General features: G+C 38.6%; 1 protein-coding gene across 1 annotated transcript in view; it reads right to left on the bottom strand.

Annotated features, from left to right (window-relative positions):
• Window positions 1–2495: 2495 nt before the first annotated feature.
• DYDC1 (DPY30 domain containing 1) overlaps window positions 2496–13800 on the bottom strand; it is an 18084-nt gene continuing 6779 nt past the window's right edge. Inside the window, exons 3-6 of the mRNA XM_003783509.2 lie at window positions 9572–9664; window positions 5665–5721; window positions 4796–4900; window positions 2496–2576 (exon numbers count right to left, since the gene is read on the bottom strand). Of these exons, the coding sequence (XP_003783557.1) occupies window positions 2547–2576; window positions 4796–4900; window positions 5665–5721; window positions 9572–9664 (285 nt within the window). The 3' untranslated portion in view covers window positions 2496–2546. The remainder of the gene's footprint in view (window positions 2577–4795; window positions 4901–5664; window positions 5722–9571; window positions 9665–13800) is intronic.

The raw sequence follows: 13800 nt of genomic DNA, 5'->3' as shown, positions 1-13800 counted from the left end.
ATGTATACAAATAAAGCATTTAAAATATCTAAACAACTAAAAACAGCAGAATTCAATGGTGTATTATGCAGCAGTTAAAATAAATGAAGTGCATGTAATGTCTCAGCAGAGATAAATCTTGAAAATATAACCCTTAACGAAAAAAAGCAAATTGCAGAAGGATACCATTTAACATTAAGTGAAAATCTCACTCCCCAAAAGCTATCTTATTTATGAATAGAAACATTAAAGATATATAATTGGGAATTATATCCACTGATTTCAAGATAATGGTTGTCTATGGGCAGGAAATGAGAGGGGTACAGAAAGAACATCAAGTATAAGATTTTATTTTTTAAAAACTTGCCTTTTTTTTTTTTAAAGCAAAAGTGTAATAGTTGTTAAATCTGGGTTGGGATAAAACACATTTCTTATATTAGTCTGTGGACTCCACTACATATTTTCACTATTTTACAATGATTTTAAAATTTAAAAGTTGCTCCTTTCATGTGTGAGTACTAGGAAACCTTATTTCTGTATAGGAAGAAGCCCTTCGAAATGACTGCCTCAGGAGATTTTTAAAAATTGATTCTTTGTGACATCTAGTGGTAGTAGAAATAGTTATAACGTAATACATGGCTAAAAATAATCCTGATTCGATGTATTAATATCTGAATATTTGGTTTCACTCGGTTTTCAAAAAGAGTAATTGTCAAAAGCTTATGCTTTTATTGTCCATTCTCTGTTTTCAGTGGTCTATACCTGAATATTTTTAATGAGTATGACACTTTGGAGTGAGGTTATTATTATGTGTACATTAATTATGTGGCTCAACTGCTGACCTCCTGAAAACTGTCTTGATTATGTCAGTTCTAGTATCCCCCGATTAGGTAGCCTCCTACCGTCCCACTCTCAGGGTCAGCGAGAGCAACCCGCAGAAGCTCTGGGCCTCTCCTTTACACCCTGCTACACGCCAGCTGGCCAGGTGTCCCTCGCAGCCCACACCTGCACCTCTGCCTGGCCCCTCTAAGCTCTCAGTGCCCCACTGATGTTCCGCAACCCGGGCTCGCCTTTGTCCCTCACCCCTATCCAACCAACTGCCAGGTCCACTTATGAAATGTGTCCCACCTATCTTGCATCTTCTACAAACAAGGTGGCTATAAAGTTTGTGTGCAATTTAGTGTACAGCTTAAAACTGTACACACACCTTATGGCCACCCTGTACTGTGACTGACCTGAGAGCAGGGACCATGTTTTGCCCCTGTTACCTATGAGAACCTAGTACGATGCTTGGCATTTAGCAGGCACACAGTAAGTGTTCACGAGATATTAATTCCCGCTGCCACAATCTAGGTTCAGACCTTCATTATAGTAAGGCTTCAACAGCATTCTAATCCTAAACCATCTTAATTACCACAAATGAAGCATCTTAAAACATCTCTTTGCAACACAACACCACTTTCTTACTTTCCACTCCCAATAAGTGTTTTCATTGTGCTTATCTCACTGCTAGACCCATTGTCAGCAGATACCCATCTAAACTTAGCTTGGAATTTAATGTGCTTCAAAATCTGGTTGAATTTCCTGAACTTCTCTCTCACTACATCCCTGTACATAATCAGCTCAAGCACCCTACAGGCATTTCCACTTTTATTTCTCTGTACACATTTTTTCCACCTGCCCACCCATGATGAATTCTGCACCTTTGTTTTCTTTTGGATTTTGTTCTTAGGTTTAGTAAGGTTCTCCCCAAATCCAAGGATAAGCCTGAAACTTCAAACGGACCAAGAGTGTGTGTCCTGTGTCCAGTGCGATCTTTCCTTCAGTGGTTACTCCGGTATTTGAACTCATTGATTATTCTGGAAGACACTCTGCTCCTTTGCAGCCCAAAACTTTGGTCCCATTTGATTCACTCTATGTGGAAACTTCCTACAACATCTCTGGACTTCATAGACCTCAAAGAGGAAAAGGGAAACCTGAACACCTGGCTGGATAGAGATGAGGGAAGGGAAGACCCCAAATCTGTTCCTGGGTGTGGATGAACAAACTAAGGTGGAGATAAGTCCCCGACCAGGACAGTGGTGAAGCCCTCCTTCCCCAGCCCAACCCCATCACCTCCGTGTATATTTGTGGTACTATGAAGCGTCACCTGCTGCAAACTGAGAAAAGCTTTGCAGTTCCCTCCCGGGCAGAGACGCCATATCTAGAGCACACTCAATACTCCTGAGCCCCGCAGAGTGGCCGCCTCATTCATGTCCCAGAGACCAGCAACTTGCCTCTTGGACAATCTTGTTCTCAGGCAGATGTGTCCTTTGTCACCTCGTCTCCCATTTTGCCCTTTCATTGCTTCAGCGAACTCCTCTATTTCCCACTGGAATCCTACAAATCACCTGTTACACGGTGTGATCCAAAACAGTATTTTAGGGCTACCCTTGAAGCCCATATGTGACTTTAGAGGAAAAGAAGAAGTAGCATTCAAGTTCAGAGGGGGGAAATGCAAATTGGGGACCTCACGATTTGAAATTTGAAACAAGCACAAAAATTTATTGGTCTTAGGCTGGTTGTTCCTACAGATCTTGATCAATGTTTAAAGCAACCTAAAAAAACAAAACAAAAAGTAAATTTGCTTTCATACAATTCAAACTGTACAAAGGTACAAGTCAAAAAAACCAGTTTAGGTAATTTCTAGATGACTACAGGAATTAAGTTTTTTGAGAGTTTCAGACATTTTGAAATAATATTTGAATAGAATATGATCCTAAATTATATTCCGATGGTAATTATCATCCCACCCATTTTCCTATTTCTCTTGCTATGGTTTCTCATTCCTCTTCCTGTGGCTTCCCCTTCAGTGTTAGAATTTCTAATGGTTTCTCTAAGCCCTGGGGGCTGCGCCCACTGCACACCCTTCCAGGTATCTACTCACTCCTCCCGTTTCAGTTAGCACTCATGCCCATGATGGGGGAATTGATATCTCCCATCTGGGCCTCTTTCTGGGTCTGTAGCTTCATACTACACAGCAACTAGTCCTTGACCATTTTCACCTGTGTATCTCAGAGTCCCCTGAAAGGCAACATCTCAACATCTGAAGCCATTGTTGTCAAATAACCTACTTCCTCTTCTTACATTCATCAATTTATCCAATGATGATACCCCTACCTCATTTACCCAAGGAGGAAATTGGGACTTTATCCTGACCTCTCGTTCCTTCATCCTGAGGGCCAATCTCAGATCCACTCAGTTCTCTCTTCACTTCATCTCTGCAGTCTAACCCTAGTCATCTTGCATTTAGATAACTGCAATACTCCTAAGTGGTCTCCCTTTTCCATTCCTGTCCCTCTCCAATTCTATCTCCACCTTATAAAAGAACAGATCTAATCCTTAAATCCTTTCAATAACTCCCAAGGCACTTAGGAACCCAGCAAGATCTGGCCTTTTGCCCACTTTCTAGCTGTAAATCACGCCCCTCCCCCAGCTCCATGCAACCCAGCCGTAGTCCTGGACCATTTCAGTCCCCTTGAAAGTGTCTTGCTCTCTCCTTCTTCTGGCTCATTGCAGGCTAATCTCTTGAACTTCAGTTCCTCAGGAAGATTTGTCCAAACTAGCTCAGGTCTCCCTTCTCTGTCCCCCAGAGCACCTTTCCACCAGCCCATGCCTGCAATGATTTTTCATAGGGCCAGGTCATAGCAGACATTTAATACAAATGTATTCCCAACTGAGCTCATCCATCTCTACTTTCTGAACAGCTCTTGGCAATACCATTTTCTCCAGGCTGTCAAAGTCTTGTCTCTCTAGATTACTACCATAGCCTACTCACTGGCCTCCTCAGATCTACTTCTCCGTTCTTTTTCCCTCATAGTCGTAGACGGTCTTTCTAACATGCAGTTCTGAACACATCAGGCTGCACTCCCTTTAGGACAGAATATAATCTCCTGACGAGGAATCACAAGCCCTTCTGTGGTCTGCTCTGCCCCCCCCCCAGCCTCATTCCACAGCTCTTCCTGCCTCACTCCCTCCAGACCCCCCTCCTGTCTATATCTTCACATGTTCTGTGCTCTCTGCCTAGAACACTATCCACAGCCTCTCATGCCACCACTAAGTGACAAATCAATGACTTTCTCCTGGAAGCCTTCCCTGACCAAGCTTCCTCCACTGTGCAGGCTGCCCCACCTTATCAGTACACAGCGACTAAAGTCACCCACAGCAGCCCTGGTTTACACCTGCTGATATGCCTCTATTATTATTAGTCCATCCTCAAAAGCACACTAGTTAGCATACAATAAATGACCTGATCACTCTAATAATGACTATTAAATGTTTGTCTAATCATCTGTTTCCTCCTTGGTCAGTAAACTCCACAAGGTCAGGACTCTGTCTTATTCATAACAGCATCTCGCACAGTGCCTGGCACTTGGAAGACTTGATATGTTTGTTAAATAAGTGAAAGTAAGTGCACTCATACTCTGTAAACGCAGGCACTATCATTAGGATATTTACTTGGTTCTAGGGTTTGCTACTGAGAACTAAAATGGTAGCCCCCCAAATATAAAGGTTACATATTTCATAAAATGAAGTTAAAAACATGTTTTGGGGAGGTTTTTTGATTTTCACAGTCTAAACTACAGCTATAGATATGCCAGTGACACACTTCACAAAAAGGCAGAACGCCAGTTAGGAATATGGTCAGCAACCAGGAGACTGGTTTTCAGTCTATGAAGCAAAAGGCCCATTTCTCAACCAACCCTGGCGTCATTTCCCCTAGGCTTTACCTATGCTTTTGAAAAATCCGATTTTTACAAAACATTTTGATACTCACATCAGACAACATTGGCTCATCAAGCTCTTCTACTCTGCTCAAGTTGGGCGCTCCATATCGATCGCTGATTTCAGCCAAGGTTTTGCCTGCGTCTTGTGCTGCTTCCTATAATCATAAAATTCATTTTCACTTTTAAGTGCCTTCAAAATTATGGGCCAGGCACAGTGGCTTAAACCTGAAATCTTAGCACTCTGGGAGGCCGAGGCAGAAGGATCACTTAAGGTGGGGAGTTTGAGACCAGCCTGAGCAAGAGTAAGACCCCCACCTCTACAAAAAATAAAATTAGCTGGGTATGAGACCATGCTTATAGTCTGAGCTTCTTAGGAGGCTGAGGCAGGAGGATCACTTGAGCCCAGCAGTTTGAGGTTGCAGTGAACTATGATGATGCCACTGCACTCTAGCCAGGCGATAGTGAGACTCTGCCTCAAAAAAAAAAAAAAAAAAAAAACTTGCCTTCAAAATTAATGCATTATTTTTCTTTCCATTTTGATAAAGGATTTCTAAATTACATCAAAATGCAGCATTTTTACTTAGTGGAATTTACTAATACCTGTTAATAACAAGAGAATTCTAGTAATAAATGCTAAAACCTACAAAAATACGTGTAAAAATTTAGAATAATTCTAAACTATTATGTAGTCAACATCTTAAGATAGTTTAGTTTGTACAATAAAAATATAAATACAAATGGAATGTCCAATTTTATTTACTTTGAGACTTTGCTTCAAAGCATATAATTATGACTTGTTGTTATTGGATTATATATTTGGACTATCTGTTTTTCTGACATCCTTATTAAAAATTTAGCTACTAACACATCAAAATTAAGCTTTACATTCATGTCACATAAAATAATATTTTCTTCTCACCTCTGAATGTAAAGTATCTTCACTCTTAGCCATATTTTCCTCATTCATTCTCCTCTGCTATAATATGTAAAAATGGAAAAATATTTAGAACACACTTCATTTTGATTCCATGTTTAATTTTCAAGCATTTTTAGCTTTATATAATGTAAAGATCAATTTAAAGCAAAAATGCTATCATTCTCTAAGGAATGTTGCAAACACACTTATCACAAAACTGCAGATTGCAGTCTCAGTAATACTTTACAGTTATAGAAGACAAGCATGTTTTATACATAAAACTTCTAAGTAAAACTTTTTAGGATGAGTGTGGGACTCACACCTGTAATCCTAGCACGCTGGGAGGTTGAGTCAGGTGGATTGCTTGAGCTCAGAAGTTTGAGATCAACCTGAGAAAGAGTGAGACCCTATCGCTACTAAAAATAGAAAAACTAGCCAGACATCATGATGGGCACCTATGGTCCCAGCTAGTCGGGAGGCTGAGGCGAGAGGATTGCTCAAGCTCAAGAGTTTGAGGTTGCTGTGAGCTATGATGCTGGGGCAGTCTACCCAGGGTGACAGAGCGAGACTCTGTCTCAAAAATAAATAAATAAACCTTTGTTAGAAATGAAGTGGACTGAAGCCAAAGTATTAGCAAATGTGAAAAGTGACAAAATAAAAATTCTAATCAATTCTTTTAGAACTTGAAGTTTTGCACTTAGTAAAAAAGAATATTTCTGAAGGTATTAATCTGGCCCAAGTCACTATCGAATGCATACATCTTGTCCAGGATACCTGAGCACTGCCCTCTACAGTACTCTGAACACCGTGGTAGGAATGTACTGCCCACCATGCAGGCCTCTTGCTGGATGTGAAGATGTTCTTCTAGCTGTGCCAAGCCCCGCTACTCCATCCATCTTTGCACTCTAAGTCAGAAGGTGATCTAACTGATTCTGAGCTGATTTGTTTTGGCTGTTGGGAGATTTGTGATATCCATGATCACCCTAATTACAGGGACGTATATGATACTGTTTCCCCAAGTTCAGTCCATTTTCCTGGTAACTTCTTATCCCAGTATCCACAAGGCCATACTGGGAACACCCATATTCTTTTCTTTTTTTTCTTAGAGACAGAGTCTCACTTTATCAGCCTTGGTAGAGTACCTTGGCATGACAGCTCACAGCAACCTCCAACTCCTGGACCTAGGCGATCCTCCTGCCTCCATATCCTTAAAGGACCATGTCCCTCAGCCACAGAGATACATATTTCACACAAACTTAACTAGTTGGAATCCTTCCCCAAGATTCTTTTCTTAACCGAAACAAAAAAAATTAGAATATATCGCTGTTGGATGGTAAGAGCTACAGTATAACGAGGCTCAGAGAAGCTATGAAGGATGGCGTTTGTCACCCATGTGTCAAGCACTCTCAGGCCATAGTGCAAGAGACTGACACTGTCCTCCAGAGGGCAGCAGAGGTGAGATCCTGGTAGTATCTGCTCATCTTGCCCCCAAAGGTTTGCAAAGCCCAGTTGTATACCAGAGTCCTTCACAGTTCACTTGTTAAGCACGTTCTTCAAACCAGAATCCTTCAGGTAAATTTCCTTTTACAAATGCTAAGTTATGTGTTGTCAGCCACAAGAAGACCACGGCAAATGACACGAAGGGACTCATCTCTGAGCAATGGGTGAAGCAGGGGTACTTCGTAGGGGGAAAGGTGAGGGAAGATAAGTCAGTAGGAATATGAATTATTACAGTTATTGTGACTCTGATCACATGAGCCAAGAGGTAATGAAATAACATGAATGCAACACGCTGGAACTGCAAACCAAAGGCTGTTCCTTTCTTTTTCTTTTTAGTTTCAAATTAATATGAGGATACAAATTTTTAGGTTACACTGTTCTCACTGCCAAGGTAAAATTCAAGTTGCAGAAGAGCACCTCACCTTGGGGCACGCTGAACACCTTCACCTTGTGCACATTAGGTGAGATCCCGCAAATGCCCTACCTCCTCCTCCCCCTAGCCGCCCTCCTCTACTCCTCCCCTCTTGCCCCTCCCCCTCCATCCTCACCCTGCCCACCTCCCAGATTACATTTGTGTTTTATCGTTTGGATAAGTGTGTAATTGTTGGTCCTTTCTATAGACTTCTTTTTTTAAATTTTTTCTTTTTTATTGTTGGGGAATTCATTGAGGGTACAAGACTTTCTATAGACTTCTAAGCATTTAAATATAGCTATCTGGTCATCTCAATACAAAAATACTTTAAATTCTTTTATTTCGATCATTGTCTTCTTGATATGTTCCTGGTTTCCGTTTCCTCTTTCAATTTAGTTCGCTGAATTATTTTAGTTTTTATGGATACATAATAATTGTACATATTTATGGTGCACACGTGATATTTTGATACAAGCACACTGTATGTAATGATCAAGTCCTACTTGATATCCGTCACCTTAAACATTTTCATTTCTTTGTGAATCTTAAAGAGAAAGAGGTTACTTAAACAAATGTGTGCATATATACATGTCCACATGCTCCTTTTACACTCGAATTAAGAGAGTATCAGCCTCTGTAAACCATGTATAGAGCTTAGAATTTATCCTCTGTAAACCATGTATAGAACTTAGAATTTATCCTTTGTATAAACCATGTATGGAGCTTAGAATTTATCCTCTGTAAACCATGTATAGAGCTTAGAATTTATCCTTTAAAAATATTTTTAAAAATTTAATTCATGCTTCACACTTTTAAAAATTGCTTTAAATAATGAGGCTCTCATCTAAGCATTAATAAACTTACTGAACATATTCTGTAAATATTTTATAGAATATTTATATTCTGCTTCTCTTTTCAATTTTTCTTTTCTTTTAGAGATTGAGTCTCGCTCTTGCTGAGGCTGGTCTCAAACTCTTGAGCTCAAGCAACCCACCTGAGCCTCTCTTTTCAATTTTAATTTCCTTTTTATATTTGAATGAAATAAATAATGGGAGCGACATTCGAGTAAGAGATAGTGGCTATAAACTCAGTCAACCAGAAGTTTGCTGTATGTGACATACACTTTTTGGATACCAGGAAATGCTGTCAAACTAGAGACTTGACGTTATACAGACACACTCAATGAAGGTGGGCTATTCTGAAATAAATTACTGCATAGTTTATTTTTTTGAGACCGAGTGTCACTTAGTTGCCCTTGATAGAGTGCTGTGGCATCATAGCTCACAGCAACCTCAAATTCTTAGGCTCAAGCAATCCTCTTGTCTCAACCTCCCAAGTAGCTGTTTCTAGAGACAGGGTATCACTCTTGCTCAGGCTGGTCTTGAACCTGTAAGCTCAAGCAATCCACCCGCCTTGGCCTCCCAAAGTGCTAGGATTACAGGCATGAGCCAGTGCACCTGGACACTGCATAGTTTATTTTTAATGAAAGGCATGAAAATTCACATAAAAATATTTTAAAATGAAAATTATTGTGAATACATCAAACATGAAGAGATGTTCTATGGTCTCAGAGATCAGAATATCCTCAATATTACAAAGTATTTAAACTTCAAATCAATGTCAGCTACCATAATTAGGAACAGCTAGCTTTTCACTAAAATATTGAGAGTATCAACATTATTAAAGAACTCTACCACTCACAAAGAATTTTCATGTATATTATTATAATTGATCATCAGAAAAGTCTAATGAGATATTGTATAGAATAGAATAGAGTAGAATAGGACAGACTATAAATAATATTGTTATCTCTATTTTTGAAAAAGGTAAACCAAGAATGAAAAAGCTTATGAGCCCTTCTAAGTTACACAGCTAATGTGTGACAGGCCTTTATAGAGTGTGAATCTCATGATCTTTCTACTATAGTATCTGGAAGAAACAGTTTGAGGATTCTAAAAAGTTTTAAATAAAACAGACATTTATAAAATTTCAAATTACCTTCTCTAGCTGTTCTTGAGCTCTCTGCAGTTCTTCTATTCTCTGTCTCTCTTTTTCTTGCATTTCCAGCTCCATCTGGAATGCCAGCTGTTGCTGAATATTTGGAAATACATGTCAGATTACAGTCAAATTAATAGCAAGATAATTAAGTTTATAGCCACCTAATTTCAGACACTTACAAAAATAAATGGTTTGGTCCCAGCCACCTAATACTGCACCTTTCTACAATGTTTCCTGAAGCATAAAATTTTAAAAAGAAAGCTTTCTTCATCGCTAATGATTGTACAAAATCAAGTCGTTTTCTATGTTCTTAAAGTTACAAATGAGATTACAGTAATTTTTTCATACAAAATTTCTTTAAGCACAGATAGGTCTTTATATATATAGCCAAACTTTGGCTGTAAAACAACCACATACTTAAATATATTATCTAAAATCACAGATAACCAATAATGTATTTGTTCCTAACTCAATATATATGTCACACTGGTAGAGATCAGCTTTAAAGTCTTTTTTTTTAATTTTAATTATTTTATTTTTATTATTATTATTTTTTTTTTTAGAGACAGAGTCTCACTTTATTGCCCTTGATAGAGTGCTGTGGAATCACAGCTCACAGCAACCTCCAACTCCTGGGCTCAAGAGATTCTCCTGCTTCTACCTCCCAGGTATCTGGGACTATAGGCGCCTGCCACAATGCCTGGCTATTTTTCAGTTGTAGCTGTCATTATTGTTGGGCAGGGCCAGGGTAGATTCGAACCCGTCAGCTCAGGTGTATATAACTGGCACCTTAGCCAGTTGAGCCATAGGCGCTGAGCCTAAAGTCTTTTTTTTTTATGTTTACCATTATTTTATTATTTTTTCTTAAGTTCAATATACAAATCCCATTGTATACCATTAACAATTAGAGAATTAAAGTTAACATGACAACACAAAATATGAAATACATAGAAATAATTCTTCAGAAATATATAGTATTTCTAAATGGAAAATGTCTAATTGTTATTGAAAATATAAAAAGACGTGTCTGTATACATTGCAAAATTGTTATTAATGATTTCTTTCTACTTGTTTAGGTATTCCTTCCATTATAACTTGGGTTATTGTCTTTCTGGAAATCTCAGTATACCACATAGCAAATTCAGTTTGCTCTGGGGATTCGGAAGGATTGTAGCAAATAGCTGGCCCACTGGGGGGCCGCACATATCTGATACTGAGTGCTATTATATATGCAAGTACCTTCAAGGCTTTCCTGTGCATTCATAACAAGAGTAAACCAATAGCACGGTTTTGACAATGTGTCTAGTTTGGGTTACCTTTTGGATACATTTTTTGCAACCTTCATCATATCTTACACCTAAGATTGAAGAAGGTGAAACAGGAAGCTTGCAGTGGCATGGGATTCTTTGCTTTGATCTTTGCTTTGGACTTTTTCACCCTCCTTCTTTAATAAAGCCTGTTTTTATACAGCCAGCCACGAGCTAAGGCTGATTTTGACATTTTTAAATGGTTGGAAAAAATGAAAAGAGTAATGTATCTTGACACACAAAAATTATATGAAATTCAAATTCCAGCATTTTTTAAATTATTATTTGGGATTCATTGAGGGTACAAAGAATTAGGTTACACTGATTGCATTTGTTAGGTAAAGACCCTCTGATAATTGTGCTCTGCCCCCAAAAGGTGTGCCACACATTGTGACTCCCCAACCCCCTACCTCCTCCCCTCTCCCCACTTGCTCATTCCCCTAATCCCTCCCCATATCAGATCATCTATTGTCTTCATATCAGAATTGAGTACATTGGATTTTTGCTTTTCCATTCTTATGATGCTTAATTAAGAAGAATGTGTTCCACCTCTATCCAGGTTAATACAAAGGATGTAAAACTTCCATCTTTTTTAGTGGCTGAATAGTATTGCATGATATACAGCTTTTTAATCTAACCCTGGGTTGGTGGGCATTTAGATTGTTTCCATATTTTCACAATTGTAAATTGAGCTGCTATTAAACAGTCTAGTGCAAATTTCCTTATGATAAAATGATTTTTCTTCTTCTAAGTAGATGCCTAATAATGAGCTTGCAGGATCAAATAGGAGGTCTAATTTGAGTTCTCTAAGAATTCTCATACTTTCTTCCCAAAAGGTTTATTAGTTTGCAGTCCCACCAGCATTGCAAAAGTGTGCCCTTCTCCACATCCACGCCAGCATCTGCAGCTTTGAGACTTTGTGATGTAGGCCATTCTCACTAGGGTTAGGGTGGTTTTGATTTGCATTTCTCTGATGATCAGGAACGATGAGCATTTTTTCATAGGTTTGCTAGCCACTCATCTGTCTTCTTTAGAGAAGGTTCTATTCATGTCTCTTGCCCAGTGAAATTCCAGCATCTTTAAAGTGGTGTGGAGACACAACCATGCTCCTTTGCTTATGTATTGTCTATTTCTGCTGGACCACGTGCGATTCTCTGAAGGCTTTGCACTCTTGCTCAGCAGGCTGTAAATTCATGACATCCTTATGGCAGTGTTTCAGGTAATGTATCACTATACCCTGATGTTTTAAAATTCATACTCATCATGTCAAAACAAGAAGTGAACTTTGTTGCACTTTTAAGGCAAAATGGAGTGTAGATTATTTTGTTATCAAATTCAATGGCAAAATATAGTTTCTATTATACAATGACACTGTGCTAAAAGAATACAGGAAATGTCACATTACCAGACTAAGCACTCATCACGATGTTCCCAACTCACATGAAAGCAAAGGTCAGAAAAATTAGAAAATTTAAAACAGAATTATCACAGCAGAATTTCTTCACAAAAAAATAAATAAATAAAAATAAAGCAACAATGAAGGTAAGCTTTCAAATAGCCAATGTGTTATCCAAGCAAGGAAAGACATTTACCAATGGTGAGTTAATTAAAACATGTTTGATTTCAGTGGCTGAAAAAAGAGCACGTGCAGGAAAAAATAAGCTTGTTTAAGATTTTAGCCTTATGGTGAGAACAGTTGTTCAAGGAGTTGACATTGGGAACAACATCAATAGTCAATTAAAAACAAGGCCAATGATTTTTGGTTTTCCTTGGCTCTTGATGAGTAGGCAGATGTTCCAAACATTGCTCAGTTGTTGTTTAAACTAGTTTGAAATGACTGAAGAACCAGTCTCTACAAATAGTATGTACAGAACCGTTGTAGGCAAGAATATTTCAACGAAGTTGAGAAACACTAATTTAATACAGCTAAAGTGAAATCTGCTGAGATGTGTTATAACCAATGGTGATTAAAAATATGTGCATAGGCCAGGCACAGTGACTCATGCCTATAATCCTAGCACTTTGGCAGGCCAAGGTGGAAGATTTGCTTGAAGCCAGGAGTTTGAGACCAGCTTGAGCAAGAGTGAGACACCATCTCCACAAAAAATAGAAAAATCAGCCAAGCGTATTGGTGAATGCCTATGGTCCCAGCTATTGGGGGGGCTGAGGTAGGAGGATTGCTTGAGCCTAGAAGTTTGAGGTTGCTGTGAGCTGTGATGATGCCACTGCACTCTAGCCAGGTGACACAGTGAGGCCCAGTCTCAACAACAACAACAAAAAAAGTTAAATTGGAAAAAAGATGAGCTGAACAAATTTATAAACTTGTGAGAAAATAAGAGCGTTTAAAGCCTGTGAGTATTCATCATATAATTTAATAGCAGCTACTCTGTAGAGAATATTTGAATCTATCATGTTATTGAGCTAATAGTGTCAACTAAGACCTTCATTCACTCTTATAAACCTGACCATCATTAGTTCTGTGAATTGCAATTAGAAAAAGAAGCTAAATATATCTGACTTGTCCTATCATAGAGCAGGACCATGACTGAACAGTGGTAGTGGTTTATTGTGGATTTTTGAGCTCAGGGCCAAGTTTTAATTTTTTTTATTTTGTAAATTCAAGGACTATACAACATGATGTCTTGATAAACATATGTATAGTGAAAAGATTACTACAGGTAAGCAACTCAACATACTCGTCATGGTAACAGCACCTAAAACACACTCTCTGAAACATTTTCCAGTATATAATACTATTGACTATCATCCTCATACTGTATCTCAGCTCTGTTTACTCATCCTACATAACTACAATTATGTGCCTTTTGATCTAAATCTCCTCATCCTCCCTTCCCACTCCCAACCCCACCTCTGATAACCACTTCTATTTTCTACTTCTATGTATTCAACTTTTTTTTTTTT

The sequence above is a fragment of the Otolemur garnettii genome, unplaced genomic scaffold (assembly GCF_000181295.1).
Source record: "Otolemur garnettii isolate 467f Iridium unplaced genomic scaffold, OtoGar3 scaffold00008, whole genome shotgun sequence".
Classification (NCBI taxonomy): Eukaryota; Metazoa; Chordata; class Mammalia; order Primates; family Galagidae; genus Otolemur; species Otolemur garnettii.
This window is presented reverse-complemented; position numbering and strand designations above follow the sequence as displayed.